The 16,397-nt window shown below is 52.0% G+C and overlaps 1 protein-coding gene across 1 annotated transcript in view; it reads right to left on the bottom strand.

The window, feature by feature from the left end:
- Nucleotides 1-16,397, bottom strand: part of LOC139262449 (polycystin-2-like protein 1) — a 151,295-nt gene that overhangs the window by 94,600 nt on the left and 40,298 nt on the right. The window contains exon 2 of the mRNA XM_070877637.1: nucleotides 901-1,002. Within this exon, the coding sequence (XP_070733738.1) occupies nucleotides 901-985 (85 nt within the window). The 5' untranslated portion in view covers nucleotides 986-1,002. The remainder of the gene's footprint in view (nucleotides 1-900; nucleotides 1,003-16,397) is intronic.

The raw sequence follows: 16,397 nt of genomic DNA, 5'->3' as shown, positions 1-16,397 counted from the left end.
GGGGTGGAGGGGAGGAGGAGGGGGGTGAGGGGGTTGGAGGAGGAGAGGAGGGGCGAGGAGAAGGGGGGGAGGAGAAGGGGGAGAAGAGGGGGAGGGGGAGAAGGGGGGAGAGGGGGAGAAGGGAGAGAGGATGGAGGGAGGGAAGGAAGGAGGGAGGGAGGGAAGGAGAGAGGAGGGAGGGAGGGAAGGAGAGAGGAGGAAGGGAGGGAAGGAGAGAGGAGGAAGGGAGGAAAGGAGAGAGGAGGGAGGGAGGGAAGGAGAGAGGAGGGAAGGAGAGAGGAGGGAGGGAGGGAAGAAGAGAGGAGGGAGGGAAGGAGAGAGGAGGGAGGGAGGGAAGGAGAGAGGGAAGGGGGTAGGGAGTGAGAGTGAGGAGGGTCCGGGGGGGGAGGGTAGAGTCGCAGAGTTCCGGGAGGGGAGTGGAGTCGCAGAGGTCCGGGGGTGCGGGAGGAGGCGGAAGTCGGGTCGCCGGGGGGGGAAGAGCGGGGGTCAGGTCGGGTCGGGTCGGGTGGGAGGAGCCTTATCCACGCAGCCCCAGTGAGGCCATTCGGCCAGGGCTAGGGGCTGCAGTAGCGCGCATGTGCAGAGGTACCGGCACTGTTTTCAGCGCAGGGACCTGGCTCCGCCTCCCACAGCTCGTGCTGCGCTGCGCCCGGCTCCAGAGAACCTGCAGGGAGCCGGAGAAGAGGTAAGTTTTTTTTAGGCGCACTTTGTGGCGCGAAAAACGGGCGTCCAGGTCCGGCGCAGCTTGAAACTTGGGCACATTATGAATATTAAGCATCACATTATTGATCTCTATATACCTTACCTAATCATATAAACTATCAAACTGTTTGAAATCTCATACAATCTAGCCCTAACCAGAAAAAAACAAAAGAATATATAATGTGATTTGATACTTACATATGGATAGATCAAACAGAAAAATTAAATACAACATAAACTCTTGCAATGTAGATTTTATTTTTGCACTCTTCTTTCCAACCATCTTAGTTTTAATTACACCTGATGGGAGATGAGAGAAAAATTATTCTGTTTTGTTAAATATTGCAATTCAATAAAATGTTTTAACAACTGACAGAAACTACTGAACTGCAGTGAACCCTCAGCTTGTGGTCCAGCACTTTGTGCTATACATTCAAGGGACATTTAATGGATGGTGCAGTGGCTAAATGTGACCTTTCACTTTTGGGACACAGGTTTGAATCCAGTCTGACTGAATTGACAAAAATCTCCTTTGTCTACTTGTTCCAAGGGTCCTATATGAAAAACATAGAAATATCATCTACGCTTAGAAAATTAAAAAAAACTGAATTGGGTAGAAGAGCAAAGGGATCTAGGGATCATCATAGGCAGTCCCTCGAAATCGAGGACGTGCTTTCACTCTAAAAGTGAGTTCTTAGGTGACTGAACAGTCCAATACGGGAATTAGAGTCCCTGTCACAGGTGGGACAGACAGTTGTTGAAGGAAAGGGTGGGTGGGACAGATTTGCCACATGCTCCTTCCGCTGCCTGTGCTCGATTTCTGCATGCTCTCGGCGATGAGACTCGAGGTGCTCAGCGCCCTCCCGGATGCTCTTCCTCCACTTAGGGCGATCTTTGGCCAGGGACTCCCAGGTGTCGGTGGGGATGTTGCATTTTATCAAGCAGGCTTTGAGGGTGTGCTTGAAACGTTTCCTCTGTCGACCTAGGGCTCGTTTGCCGTGTAGGAGTTCCGAGTAGAGCGCTTGCTTTGGGAGTCTTGTGTCAGGCATGTGAATAATGTGGCCTGCCCAACGGAGCTGGTCGAGTGTGGTCAATGCTTCGATGCTGGGGATGTTGGCCTGATCGAGGACACTAACGTTGGTGCGTCTGTCCTCCCAGGGGATTTGCAGGATCTTGCGGAGACATTGTTGATGGTATTTCTCCAGCGATTTGAGGTGTCTACTGTATATGGTCTGCGTCTCGGAGCCATACAGGAGGGCGGCTCTCATTACAGTCCTGTAGACCATGAGCTTGGTGCCAGATTTGAGGGCCTGATCTTCGAACACTCTCTTCCTTAGACGGTCGAAGGCTGCACTGGCGCACTGGAGGCGGTGTTGGACCTCATCATCGATGTCTGCCTTTGCTGATAGTAGGCTCCCGAGGTAAGGATAATGGTCCACATTGTCCAAGGCCGCGCCGTAGATTTTGATGACCGGGGGGGGGGGGCGGGCAATACTGTGTGGCAGGTCAGATTGGTGCAGGACCTTTGTCTTATGGATGTTTAGTGTAAGGCCCATGCTTTCCTATGCCTCAGTGAATATGTTGACTATGACTTGGAGTTCAGTCTCTGAATGTGCGCAGATGCAAGCGTCGTCTGCGTACTGTAGTTCGACGACCGAGGTTGGGACGGTCTTGGATCTGGCCTGGAGCCGACGAAGGTTGAACAGGTTCCAACTGGTTCTGTAGATTAGTTCCACTCCAGCGGGGAGCTTGTTGAGTGTGAGCTGGAGCATTGCAGCGAGGAAGATCGAGAAGAGGGTTGTCGCGATGATGCAGCCCTGCTTGACCCCGGTCCGGATGTGGATTGGGTCTGTGGTGGATCCGTTGGTAAGGATCACAGCTTGCATGTTGTCGTGGAGCTGGCGGAGGATGGCGACAAACTTTTGGGGCAGCCGAAACGGAGGAGGATGCTCCTATTGTGTTCCTAACACAGATGAGACTGCACACAGGGAGGTTAAAGTAACAGTGACCTGAGTCTTCATTAAGACACTCCAGAGTGAGGAACAGGCCTTAGGGGCTGGCTTATATACATTGCTCCCAAGGGATGCTGGGATCCCTTGGGACTTCAGGGGATGCACTCTCTGGTGGCGGAACATGGGAGTGCATGTTTTACAGATACACAACATCACTCCCCCACAAAGACAAAGTGAAAACTATTTACAAGGTGAGGCAGTCGGGAGCCTTTCTTTCCCTGGTGGACCACCTCGGTACAAATGTCTGTTCTGGTGTGTTAGCTGTGTCCTCGCTGGGCTGGCGTGTTGTTGGCCCTGCAGGGCTGCTGGGTGAGCCTGGCCTTGCTGGCTGATGGACGTCATGGTTTCGATTTCCTGGTCCGGCGTGGTGTCGTTGATCCTCTGGGTGAGTGTTGTGGGCTCGAAAAAGGTGGTGTCTGCTGTGGGTTGTTCAGGGCAGTCTGTGAACCGCAGCCTCGTTTGGTCCAGGTGCTTTCTGCAAATTTGTCCATTGTCTGGTTTGACTACAAACACCCCATTCCCTTCTTTAGCTATCACCGTGCTCGCGATCCACTTGGGACCATGTCCATAGTTTAGCACATACACAGGGTCATTCAGATCAATTTCCCGTGACACAGTGGTGCGACCATCGTTTACATTTTGTTGCTGCCGCCTGCTCCCTACCTGATCATGCAGGTTGGGGTGAACCAGCAAGAGACTGGTTTTAAGTGTCCTTTTCATGAGTAGCTCAGCCGGGGGCACCCCTGTGAGCGAGTGGGGTCTCGTGCGGTAGCTGAGCAATACGCGGGACAAGCGGGTTTGGAGTGAGCCTTCTGTGACTTGTTTGAGGCTCTGTTTGATTGTTTGTACCGCCCGCTCTGCCTGCCCATTGGAGGCTGGTTTAAACGGGGCCGAGGCAACATGGTTGTTCCAATTGTGGGTCATGAATTCTTTAAATTCGGCACTGGTGAAACATGGCCCGTTGTCACAGACCAGTATGTCAGGCAGGCTGTGGGTGGCAAACATGGCCCTCAGGCTTTCAATGGTGGCGGTGGCGGTGCTTCCCAACATTGTTTCACATTCAATCCATTTTGAAAAAGCATCCACCACCACCAGGAACATTTTACCGAGACACGGGCCCGCATAGTCAACATGGATCCTCGACCATGGTCTGGAGGGCCAGGACCACAAACTTAGTGGTGCCTCTCTGGGCGTGTTGCTCAACTGAGCACATACGCTGCATTGCCGTACACAGGACTCTAAGTCAGAGTCGATACCAGGCCACCACTCGTGGGACCTGGCTATCGCTTTCATCATTACTATACCCGGGTGTGTGCTGTGGAGATCCGAGATGAATGTCTCCCTGCCCTTTTTGGGTAGCACTACGCGGTTACCCCACAACAGGCAGTCTGCCTGAATGGACAGCTCGTCCTTTCGCCGCTGGAACGGCTTGATTAGCTCTTGTATTTCAACAGGGATGCTGGCCCAGCTCCCATGCAGTACACAGTTTTTTACTCGGGACAGCAGAGGATCTTGGCTGGTCCAAGTCCTAATCTGGCGGGCCGTGACAGGTGATTTATCATTTTCAAACGCTTCCATGACCATCAAAGTCTGCGGCCTGTGCCACCATCAACAAGTTTGCAGACTGCGCCATTTCCACCCCCGTGGTGGGCAATGGTAGCCGACTGAGAGCATCCGTACAGTTCTCGGTGCCTGGCCTGTGGCGGATGGTATAGTTATACGCTGATAGCGCGAGTGCCCACCTTTGTATGCGGGTGAGGCATTAGTATTTATCCCCTTGTTTTCATCGAACAGGGATATGGTTTCCAGCTCAAATTTGAGGCCAAACAGGTATTGATGCATTTTCTTTACCCCGAACACACACGCTATGCCTCTTTCTCAATCATGCTGTAGGCCCTCTCAGCCTTAGACAAGCTCCTAGAGGCATAGGCGACAGGTTGCAACTTCCCCGCAACGTTAGCTTGTTATAATACACACCCGACTCCGTACGACGACGCATTACATGCTAGCACAAGTCTTTTACACGGGTTATACAATACAAGAAGCTTGTTGGAGTTAAAAATGTTTCTAGCTTTCTCAAAAGCAATTACTTGTTTTTTTTCCCCATATCCAGTTCTCACCTTTACGCAATAACACATGTAGGGGCTTTAAGAGGGTGCTTAACCCCGGTAGGAAGTTACCAAAATAGTTGAGGAATCCCAGGAACAACCACAGCTCCGTGACGTTCTATGGCTTGGGCGCGTTCCTGATAGCCTCTGTCTTGGCGTCTGTGGGACGAATGACGTCCGCCGCGATCTTTCTCCCCAAAAACTCCACTTCTGTTGCCTTGAAGACGCATTTCGACCTCTTCAGCCATAGCCTGACACGATCCAGTTGCTGGAGGACCTCCTCCAGGTTTTGTAGGTGCTTGACGGTCCTGACCCGTGACCAATATTTCATCCTGAAAAACCACCATGCGTGGTACCGACTTGAGTAGGCTCTCCATGTTTCTCTGGAAGATTGCTGCAGCCGACTGAAGTTCAAACGAGCATCTGTTGTAGATGAACAGTCCCTTGTGCGTGTTTGATGCAGGTGAGGCCCTTTGAAGACTCCTGCAGCTCCTGCGTATGTAGGCCGAAGTCAGGTCGAGCTTGGTGAACAGCTTCCTCCTGCCAGCATCGCAAATAGTCGTAAGGTAGCGGGTATTCGTCCTGATAGGTCCTTACTATACAGTATAAATGCACACGAGGCCCATGCTTGAGAGAAGGTCAGTCTGTGACCTGTCCTTTATTCCTTCGCACTCAAGTGATGAAGGTGGGTGTAGCTTCCCCTTTTGTACCTGAAGGCCCAGGTTAGGAGTGTCTCCCACCTATTGGTCATTGTTCTCACAGTGTACAACTTAGGTCAGATTATACATGGGTTACAATGCTGGTTGAATACATGACATCACCTCCCCCCCAAAGTCTTATTGGCATCACAGGTTGAGTCTCTCTGGTGGTTTACGCTGTCTTGTAGAGCGCCTGAGTTGGGGCTCCGGTTGTTGGGCGCTGGCCTGAGTGTCTGCTGTTTGCGGTGTCTCAGGCCTATCCAGACTGCCCACAGTGATTGGGCTCTCCTCCCTTTGGTTCCGGTGTTCGGTCACCTGTGGTGGAGTGAACTCTACATCGTGTTCTTCCTCTGCTTCTTCTATGGGGTTGCTGAACCTCCTTTTTGTTTGATCCACGTGTTTGCGGCAGATTTGTCCATTGGTAAGTTTAACTACAAGAATCCTATTTCCCTCTTTGGCAATCACAGTGCCTGCGAGCCATTTGGGCCCTGCAGCATAGTTAAGAATAAAAACAGGATCATTTACATCAATACATCGCGCCCTCGCATTCCTGTCATGGTAGTCATATTGTGGCTGGCGCCTGTTATCGACAATTTCTTTCATGGTGGGGTGTATAATGGATAGCTGGGTTTTGAGCGTTCTTTTCATTAGCAGCTCTGCGGGTGGAACCCCTGTGAGCGAGTGTGGTCGGGATCTATAGGCCAACAGGAGGCATGATAAGCGTCTTTGTAGGGAACCCCCTTGGATTCTGAGCATCCCCTGTTTGATTATCTGCACTGCTCGTTCTGCCTGGCCGTTTGAAGCCGGCTTGAATGGTGCCGTTCTGACATGGTTAATTCCTGCCATGAAGTCCTGGAAATCAATGCTTGTGAAGCACGGGCCATTGTCACTGACCAAGACGTCCGGTAGCCGTGGGCAGTGAACATTGCCCGTAGAATTTCTACCGTGGCAGAGGATGTGCTTGAATTTAAAATGTCACACTTGATCCATTTGGAGTAGGCGTCTACTACAATCAAAAACATTTTCCCCATGAAAGGACCTGCATAGTCCACATGGATGCATGACCAAGGCTTGGTGGGCCATGGCCAGGGGCTAAGGGGGGCTTCCCTGGGCGCATTGCCCAGTTGGGCACACGTGTTGCACCTGCGAACACAAAGTTCCAGATCTGTGTCTATCCTGGCCACCAAACGTGTGACCTGGCAATTACCTTAATCATGACAATGCCCGGGTATTCATTGTGGAGTTCTCTGATGAACACCTCTCTGTCCATCTGGGGCATGACTATGCGGTTTCCCCACAGTAGGCAATCGGCCTGAATCGAGAGTGCATCCCTGCGCTTGTGAAATGGTTTAAATTCCTCAGGGCATGCCCTGTATGTGGCTGCCCAGTCCCCATTCAGGACACATTTCTTGACTAGAGACAATAGCGGGTCTCTATTTGTCCAGACTTTAATCTGACGGGCTGTCACGGGTGAGCCTTCGCTTCCGAAAGCTTCAACAGCCATGACCATCTCAGCAGCATGCTCGGTAGCCCCCTCAGTGGTGGCTAGTGGGAGCCTGCTGAGTGCATCGGCGCAGTTTTCGGTGCCTGGTCTGTGCCGAATTGTATAGTCATAGGCGGCTAACATGAGTGCTCACCTCTGTATGCGGGCCGATGCGTTTGCATTTATGGCCTTGTTGTCGGCCAAAAGGGACGTTAGGGGTTTGTGATCTGTCTCCAGCTCAAATTTCCTGCCAAACAGGTACTGGTGCATTTTCTTTACCGCATATACACATGCGAGCGCCTCCTTTTCTACCATTCCGTAACCCATTTCTGCCTGGGACAGACTCCTGGAGGCATAAGCTACCAGCTGTAACTGACCCTTGACATTGACATGCTGCAACACACACCCAGTGTGCAACTTATGTCAGATTCTACATGGTTTACAATGCTGGTTGAATACATGACACGTCCTGTAGCAAGAAACGATGAATAGTTACTTTATAATCACCGCAAATCCTGACTGTGCCATCACTTTTGAGTACTGGAATAATCGGGCTGGCCAACACGCTGAATTCCACTCTGGGGATGATGCCCTTGCATTGCAGCCTGTCCAGCTCGATTTCCACTCTCTCCCTCATCATGTGAGGTACATAGAAACATAGAAACATAGAAACATAGAAAATAGGTGCAGGAGCAGGCCATTCAGCCCTTCTAGCCTGCACCGCCATTCAATGAGTTCATGGCTGAACATGAAACTTCAGTACCCCCTTCCTGCTTTCTCGCCATAACCCTTGATCCCCCGAGTAGTAAGGACTTCATCTAACTCCCTTTTGAATATATTTAGTGAATTGGCCTCAACTACTTTCTGTGGTAGAGAATTCCACAGGTTCACCACTCTCTGGATGAAGAAGTTTCTCCTCATCTCGGTCCTAAATGGCTTACCCCTTATCCTCAGACTGTGACCCCTGGTTCTGGATTTCCCCAACATTGGGAACATTCTTTCTGCATCTAACCTGTCTAAACCCGTCAGAATTTTAAACGTTTCCATGAGGTCCCCTCTCATTCTTCTGAACTCCAGTGAATACAAGCCCAGTTGATCCAGTCTTTCTTGATAGGTCAATCCAGCCATCCTGGGAATCAGTCTCGTGAATCTTCGCTGCACTCCCTCAATAGCAAGAATGTCCTTCCTCAAGTTAGGAGACCAAAACTGTACACAATACTCCAGGTGTGGCCTCACCAAGGCCCTGTACAACTGTAGCAACACCTCCCTGCCCCTGTATTCAAATCCCCTCGCTATGAAGGCCAACATGCCATTTGTTTTCTTAACCGCCTGCTGTACCTGCATGCTAGCCTTCAATGACTGATGTACCATGACACCCAGGTCTCGTTGCACCTTCCCTTTTCCTAATCTGTCACCATTCAGATAATAGTCTGTCTCTCTGTTTTTACCACCAAAGTGGATAACCTCACATTTATCCACATTATACTTCATCTGCCATGCATTTGCCCACTCACCTAACCTATCCAAGTCACTCTGCAGCCTAATAGCATCCTCCTCGCAGCTCACACTGCCACCCAACTTAGTGTCATCCGCAAATTTGGAGATACTGCATTTAATCCCCTCGTCTAAATCATTAATGTACAATGTAAACAGCTGGGGCCCCAGCACAGAACCTTGCGGCACCCCACTAGTCACTGCCTGCCATTCTGAAAAGTACCCATTTACTCCTACTCTTTGCTTCCTGTCTGACAACCAGTTCTCAATCCACGTCAGCACACTACCCCCAATCCCATGTGCTTTAACTTTGCACATTAATCTCTTGTGTGGGACCTTGTCGAAAGCCTTCTGAAAGTCCAAATATACCACATCAACTGGTTCTCCTTTGTCCACTTTACTGGAAACATCCTCAAAAAATTCCAGAAGATTTGTCAAGCATGATTTCCCTTTCACAAATCCATGCTGACTTGGACCTATCATGTCACCATTTTCCAGATGCACTGCTATGACATCCTTAATAATTGATTCCATCATTTTACCCACTACTGAGGTCAGGCTGACCGGTCTATAATTCCCTGTTTTCTCTCTCCCTCCTTTTTTAAAAAGTGGGGTTACATTGGCTACCCTCCACTCCATAGGAACTGATCCAGAGTCAATGGAATGTTGGAAAATGACTGTCAATGCATCCGCTATTTCCAAGACCACCTCCTTAAGTACTCTGGGATGCAGTCCATCAGGCCCTGGGGATTTATCGGCCTTCAATCCCATCAATTTCCCCAACACAATTTCCCGACTAATAAAGATTTCCCTCAGTTCCCCCTCCTTACTAGACCCTCTGACCCCTTTTATATCCGGAAGATTGTTGGTGTCCTCCTTAGTGAATACCGAACCAAAGTACTTGTTCAATTGGTCTGCCATTTCTTTGTTCCCCGTTATGACTTCCCCTGATTCTGACTGCAGGGGACCTACGTTTGTCTTTACTAACCTTTTTCTCTTTACATATCTATAGAAACATTTGCAATCCGCCTTAATGTTCCCTGCAAGCTTCTTCTCGTACTCCATTTTCCCTGCCCTAATCAAACCCTTTGTCCTCCTCTGCTGAGTTCTAAATTTCTCCCAGTTCCCAGGTTTGCTGCTATTTCTGGCCAATTTGTATGCCACTTCCTTGGCTTTAATACTATCTCTGATTTCCCTAGATAGCCACGGTTGAGCCACCTTCCCTTTTTTATTTTTACGCCAGACAGGAATGTACAATTGTTGTAATTCATCCATGCGGTCTCTAAATGTCTGCCATTGCCCATCCACAGTCAACCCCCTAAGTATCATTCGCCAATCTATCCTAGCCAATTCACGCCTCATACCTTCAAAGTTACCCTTCTTTAAGTTCTGGACCATGGTCTCTGTGGTGAATGGGTCGTGCCTCTGGGACCAAGTGGACCTTCGCCCTGGAAAAGTTTCCAATGCCTGGCTCAAAAAGGGAAGAAAATTTGTTAAGAACCTGGGTACATGAGGCCTCATCGACATGTGATAGCGCTCGGATGTCATCCCAGTTCCAGCGGATTTTGCCCAGCCAGCTCCTTCCAAGCAGTGTGGGGCCATTGCCCGGGACAATCCAGAGTGGTAGTTTGTGCACCGTGCCCTTGTAAGTGACCTTGACCATGGCGCTGCCCAGGACAGTGATGAGCTCTTTGGTGTACGTTCTCAGTTTCGTGTGGATGGGGCTCAGGGCTAGTCTGAGTGCATTGTTGCACCACAGTCTCTCAAACATCTTTTTACTCATGATGGATTGGCTAGCGCCAGTGTCCAGTTGCATGGCTACAGGTAAGCCATTCAATTTTATATTTAGCATTATAGGTGGACATTTAGTCGAAAATGTGTGCACCCCGTGTACTTCAGCATCTGCCTCCTCTCTCTGAGGCTCGAAATTGCTTTGATCCACCATGGACCAATCTTCCTCTGCCACGTAGTGGTTAGCTGGTTTTGCAGAGCTTGCAGCTCGTCTGCAAGCTCGTTGGAGGTGCCCCATTGTTCCACAGCTCTTGCAAACATACCCTTTGAAGCAGCATGAATAGGCTGAATGGAAGTCTCCACAACGCCAACAAGGAATGAACTGCCTTGCATTCATGCTTTCTTGCGGACTCTGAGTCATCTGGGTCATCTGAGGCCTGCTGGCAGTTGCAGACTCGTGGTTTCTGCCTGTACATTTCTGCTCGCAAACACAGTTCCAGTTAATTTATGAACATTGCTAGCACTTGTGTGCTGAGAGATTTGTTTGGCATTATCACTGGTGGCCATAAACGCCTGTGCTATTGCAATGGCCTTACTGAGGGTCAAAAGTTTTTGTAGGATAGTCTCGTGACCAATGCCCAGTACAAAAAAGTCTCTGAGCATTTGCTCCAGGTAGCCATCAAACTCACATTGTCCTGCAAGTCGCCTTAGCTAGGCGACGTAGCTCGCCACTTCCTGACCTTCAGATTGCTGGCATGTGTAGAACCGATACCTCGCCGTCAGCACGCTCTCCCTCGGGTTAAAATGCTCCCGAACCAGTGTACACAGCTCCTCATACGACTTATCTGTGGGTTTCACCGGAGCCAGAAGATTCTTCATGAGGCTGTAGGTCGGTGCCCCGCAGACCGTGAGGAGGACCGCTCTCCTTTTTGCAGCGCTTCCTTCTCCGTCCAGCTCGTTGGCTACAAAGTACTGGTCTAACCGTTCGACATAGGCTTCCCAGTCCTCACCCCCTGAGAACTTCTCCAGGATGCCCACAGTTTGCTGCATCTTTGCATTGGATTTGTATACTCGTCGCCAGTTATTGTGTTCCTAACACAGATGAAACTGCACACAGGGAGGTTAAAGTAACAGTGGCCTCAGTCTTTATTAAGACACTCCAGAGTGAGGAACAGGCCTTAGAGACCGGCTTATATATAGTGCTCCCAAGGTATGCTGGGATCCCTTGGGACTTCAGCAGATGCGCTCCCTGGTGGCGGAACATGGGAGTGCATGCTTTACAGATACACAACAGCTCCATAATCCCTCGCGGTGTCAAAGGCATGTACAAGGGATGGTGCTGTTCCCTGCATTTTTCTTGCAGTTGTCGCGCCGTAAAGATCATGTCTGTTGTACCCGATAGTGGATGGAATCCGCACTGTGACTCCGGGAGGAGTTTCTCAGCCACAGGGAGAAGATGATTGAGGAGGATTCTAGCGATGACCTTCCCAGTGGCTGATAACAGGGAGATTCCTCTGTAGATGCCGCAGTCGGAATTGTCCCCTTTTTTAAAAGATGGTCACGATCACTACATCTCTGAGATCTCACAGCATGCTCTCCTCCTTCCAGATGAGAGAGATGAGGCCATGCATTCATGCCAATAGTGCCTCTCCGCCATACTTTAGTGCCTCAGCGGGGATTTGAGCTGGCGGATGGCCTTTTCTACCTCGTGCAGGGCTGGGGTTTTGCTGAGATGGTGACGGGTCGCATGCTGCAGGATGGAGTCGCGGACACTCGAGTCAAAGGCAGAGTCTCAATTAAGGAAATCTTTGAAGTGCTCCTTCCAGTGGGTCCTGACTGCCTCGGTGTCCTTGATGAGTGTCTCCCTGTTCTTGGCCAGCAGTGGGGTGGGGCCTTGGGTTCTTGGGCCGTAGGTGGTCTTGACTGCGCTGAAGAATCCTTGCACATCATGGCTGTCAGCCAGCTGCGGAATCTCCTGTGCTTTCTCGCGGATTTTTTGTTGGACCTCGGCCAAAGCCGTCTGTAATGCTGCTTTGCTACTCCCAAGTTGGGTTGTTGTTTTAGGTTCAGAAATGCCCTGCGCTTGCAATTTATTAGCTCTTGGATCTCCTGGTCATTCTCATCAAACCAGTCCTGATGTTTCCAGGTTGAGTGACCGAGCATCTCTTCGCAAGCACTGGTTATGGTGGCTGGAGGGCAGACCAAGTGCTGTGGGCATTCTGCGTCTTCGGGTCATCAAGGGTCACCAGATTAGCAGTGAGGCGCTGGCTGTATAGGGCTCTCTTAGCTGGGTCTTTGAATACTCCAGTGTTGATTTTTTTGTGGCACTGTTTCAGCTACCGCCACTGCTTTGGGGCTATATTGATGTTGATGGTGGAATGGATTAGGCAGTGGTCCGTTCAGCAATCATCAGCTCCTGTCATAGCGCGGTTGATGCGCACATCCTTGCGATCCCTGGCTCGAACGATGACATAGTTGAGCAGGTGCCAGTTTTAGAGCGAGGGTGTTGCCACGATGCCTTGTACTTGTCCCTCTAGTGGAACAAGGTGTTAGCGATGACAAGGTCGTGTTCTAGACATTTTGTCAGGAGCAGGGTACCGTTGGAGTTGGCTTTCCCTACCCCCTCTCTGCTGATCATGCCTCCCCAGAGGTCTGTGTCCTTACCGACCCTAGCGTCGAAGTTGCTGAGGAGGATCAGTTTGTCGTCCATAGGGACGTGGGACAGGGATTGTTCGAGGCTGGAATAAAAGCCCTCTTTGGCCTCATCTGTTGCATCGGGTGTTGGGGCGTATGCACTGATGACTGTGGCTGGTTCCGGGATAGGGTGAGTCGGAGAGTCATGAGACGTTCGCTAATCCCGCAGGGGGAAGTCTCTGAAGCGATCGACCAGATTGTTGTGGATAGCGAAACCGACTCCGTGGAGGCAGCGTTCTTCCTCTGGTTTGCCTTTCCAGAAGAAGGTGTAACCTCCACCTTGTTCTTTGAGCTGGCCTTCCTCTGCCTGCCGGGTCTCGCTTCGGGCGGCGATGTCGACATCGAAGCGTCTAAGTTCCCAGGCAACTACGGCGGTGCGGCGTTCAGGTCTGTCGCTGTTGGGGTTGTCCATGAGGGTCCTGACATTCCAGGTCCCGAATTTCATTTTGAAGGGTGGAAGATGCCTGTGCATGAGTTCTTTTAACATGGAGTGGCCATTGCACACTGGCTACCACATGGGCGTAGCTGAGCAACTTGGTCCAGTTGCAAGGTAGTCCAAGATGACTAGAGACCAGGCACTGCTGTATGAACCTTGTTGCCTACGGCGAGATGTGAGCTGTAAGCTCAGTGCTGAGCAGCGTCCTTCGGTGAGAGATCCGAGGCCTGGCTGAGGGCAGGCATTGGGATGGTCAGAGGTCCACTTTGTGGAAGGAGGAGGTCAAAGAGGTCAGAGTGACCTCGGCCATTGTGCACACCGTGTGCTCGACAGAGACTCCATCGTTGAGTGGGGCCAGTGGCCAGGGGGAGGCCAGGACGTCATTGGAGGAAGGGAGGCCAGGACGTCTCCGATGGATGAAGGCCAGGTCGTTGCCGATGGATGAAGGCCCGAGTATCGCCGATGGATGAAGGCCCGAGTGTCACCAATGGATGGTCGTCGCCGATGGATGAAGGCCTGAGTGTCACCGATGGATGAAGGGCAGGTCGTCGCCGATAGATGAAGGCCCGAGTGTCGCTGATGGATGAAAGCCTGAGTGTCACCGATGGATGAAGGCCAGTTCGTTGCCGATGGATGAAGGCCCGAGTGTCGCTGATGGATGAAGGCCCGAGTGTCACCGATGGGTGAAGGCCAGGTCGTTGCCGATGGATGAAGGCCCGAGTGTCACCGATGGATGAAGGCCAGGTCGTTGCCGATGGATGAAGGCCCGAGTGTCACCGATGGATGAAGGCCAGGTCGTTGCCGAATGATGAAGGCCCGAGTGTCACCGATGGGTGAAGGCCAGGTTGTTGCCGATGGATGAAGGCCCGAGTGTCACCGATGGATGAAGGCCCGTGTGTCAGCGATGGATGAAGGCCCGAGTGTCGCTGATGGATGAAGGCCCGAGTGTCACCAATAGATGAAGGCCCAAGTGTCACCGATGGATGAAGGCCAGATCGTTGCCGATGGATGAAGGCCCAAGTGTCACCGATGGATGAAGGCCCGAGTGTCACCGATGGATGAAGGCCAGATCGTTGCCGATGGATGAAGGCCCAAGTGTCACCGATGGATGAAGGCCCGAGTGTCGCCGATGGATGAAGGCCAGGTCGTTGCCGATGGATGAAGGCCTGAGCGTCGCCAATGGATGAAGGCCTGAGTGTCACCGATGGATGAAGGCCAGGTCGTTGCCGATAGATGAAGGCCCGAGTGTCGCCGATGAATGAAGGCCCGCGGGTCGCCGGTGGATGAAGGCCCGAGTGTCGCCGATGGATGAAGGATCGAGTGTCGCCGATGAATGAAGGCCCAAGTGTCGCCGGTGGATGAAGGCCCGAGTGTCGCCGATGAATGAAGGCCCGAGTGTCGCCGGTGGATGAAGGCCCAAGTGTCGCCGATGGATGAAGGCCCGAGTGTCGCCGGTGGATGAAGGCCCGAGTGTCGCCGATGAATGAAGGCCCGAGTGTCGCCGGTGGATGAAAGCCCGAGTGTCGCCGATGGATGAAGGCCCGAGTGTCGTCAATGGATGAAGGCCCGAGTGTCGCCGATGGATGAAGGCCCGAGTGTCACCAATGGATGAAGGCCCGAGTGTCACCAATGGATGGTCGTCGCCGATGGATGAAGGCCTGAGTGTCACCGATGGATGAAGGCCAGGTCGTCGCCGATAGATGAAGGCCCGAGTGTCGCTGATGGATGAAGGCCTGAGTGTCACCGATGGATGAAGGCCAGTTCGTTGCCGATGGATGAAGGCCCGAGTGTCGCTGATGGATGAAGGCCCGAGTGTCGCTGATGGATAAAGGCCTGAGTGTCGCTGATGGATGAAGGCCTGAGTGTCACCGATGGATGAAGGCCAGGTCGTTGCCGATGGATGAAGGCCCGAGTGTCGCTGATGGATGAAGGCCCGAGTGTCGCCGATGGATGAAGGCCCGAGTGTCGCTGATGGATGAAGGCTAGAGTGTCGCTGATGGATGAAGGCCCGAGTGTCGCCAATAGCTGAAGGCCCAAGTGTCGCCAATGGATGAAGGCCCAAGTGTCGCCAATGGATGAAGGCCCGAGTGTCGCCGATGGATGAAGGCCCGAGTGTCGCCGATGGATGAAGGCTCGAGTGTTGCTGATGGATGAAGGCCCAAGTGTCGCCGAGGGATGAAGGCCCGAGTGTCGGCAATAGCTGAAGGCCCAAGTGTCGCCGATGGATGAAGGCTCGAGTGTCGCCGATGGATGAAGGCCCAAGTGTCACCGATGGATGAAGGCCCGAGTGTCACCGATGAATGAAGGCCCAAGTGTCACTGATAGATGAAGGCCCGAGTGTCACCGATGAATGAAGGCTCGAGTATCGCGATGGATGAAGGCCCGAGTGTCGCCAATGGATGGTCGTCGCCGATGAATGAAGGCTCGAGTATTGCGATGGATGAAGGCCCGAGCATCGCCAATGGATGGTCGTCGCCGATGGATGAAGGCCCGAGTGTCACCGATGGATGAAGGCCCAAGTGTCACCGACGGATGAAGGCCCGAGTGTCACCGATGAATGAAGGCCCAAGTGTCACTGATAGATGAAGGCCCGAGTGTCACCGATGAATGAAGGCCCAAGTGTCACTGATAGATGAAGGCCCGAGTGTCACCGATGAATGAAGGATCGAGTGTCGCCGATGGATGAAGGCCCAAGTGTCGCCAATGGATGAAGGCCAGCATGTTGCCGATGGATGAAGGCTCGAGTGTCGCCGATGGATGAAGGCCCGAGTGTCGCCAATGGATGGTCGTCGCCGATGAATGAAGGCTCGAGTATTGCGATGGATGAAGGCCCGAGTGTCGCCAATGGATGGTCGTCGCTGATGGATGAAGGCCCGATGTCACCGATGCATGAAGGCCCAAGTGTCACTGATAGATGAAGGCCCAAGTGTCACCGATGAATGAAGGCTCGAGTGTCGCCGATGGATGAAGGCCCAAGTGTCGCCGATGGATGAAGGCCAGCATGTTGCCGATGGATGAAGGCCCGAGTGTCGCCGATGG

This window comes from Pristiophorus japonicus, chromosome 4 (assembly GCF_044704955.1).
Source record: "Pristiophorus japonicus isolate sPriJap1 chromosome 4, sPriJap1.hap1, whole genome shotgun sequence".
Taxonomy (NCBI): Eukaryota; Metazoa; Chordata; class Chondrichthyes; family Pristiophoridae; genus Pristiophorus; species Pristiophorus japonicus.
Note: the sequence above shows the minus strand (reverse complement) of the source record. Positions and strands in the feature narration are given on the sequence as shown.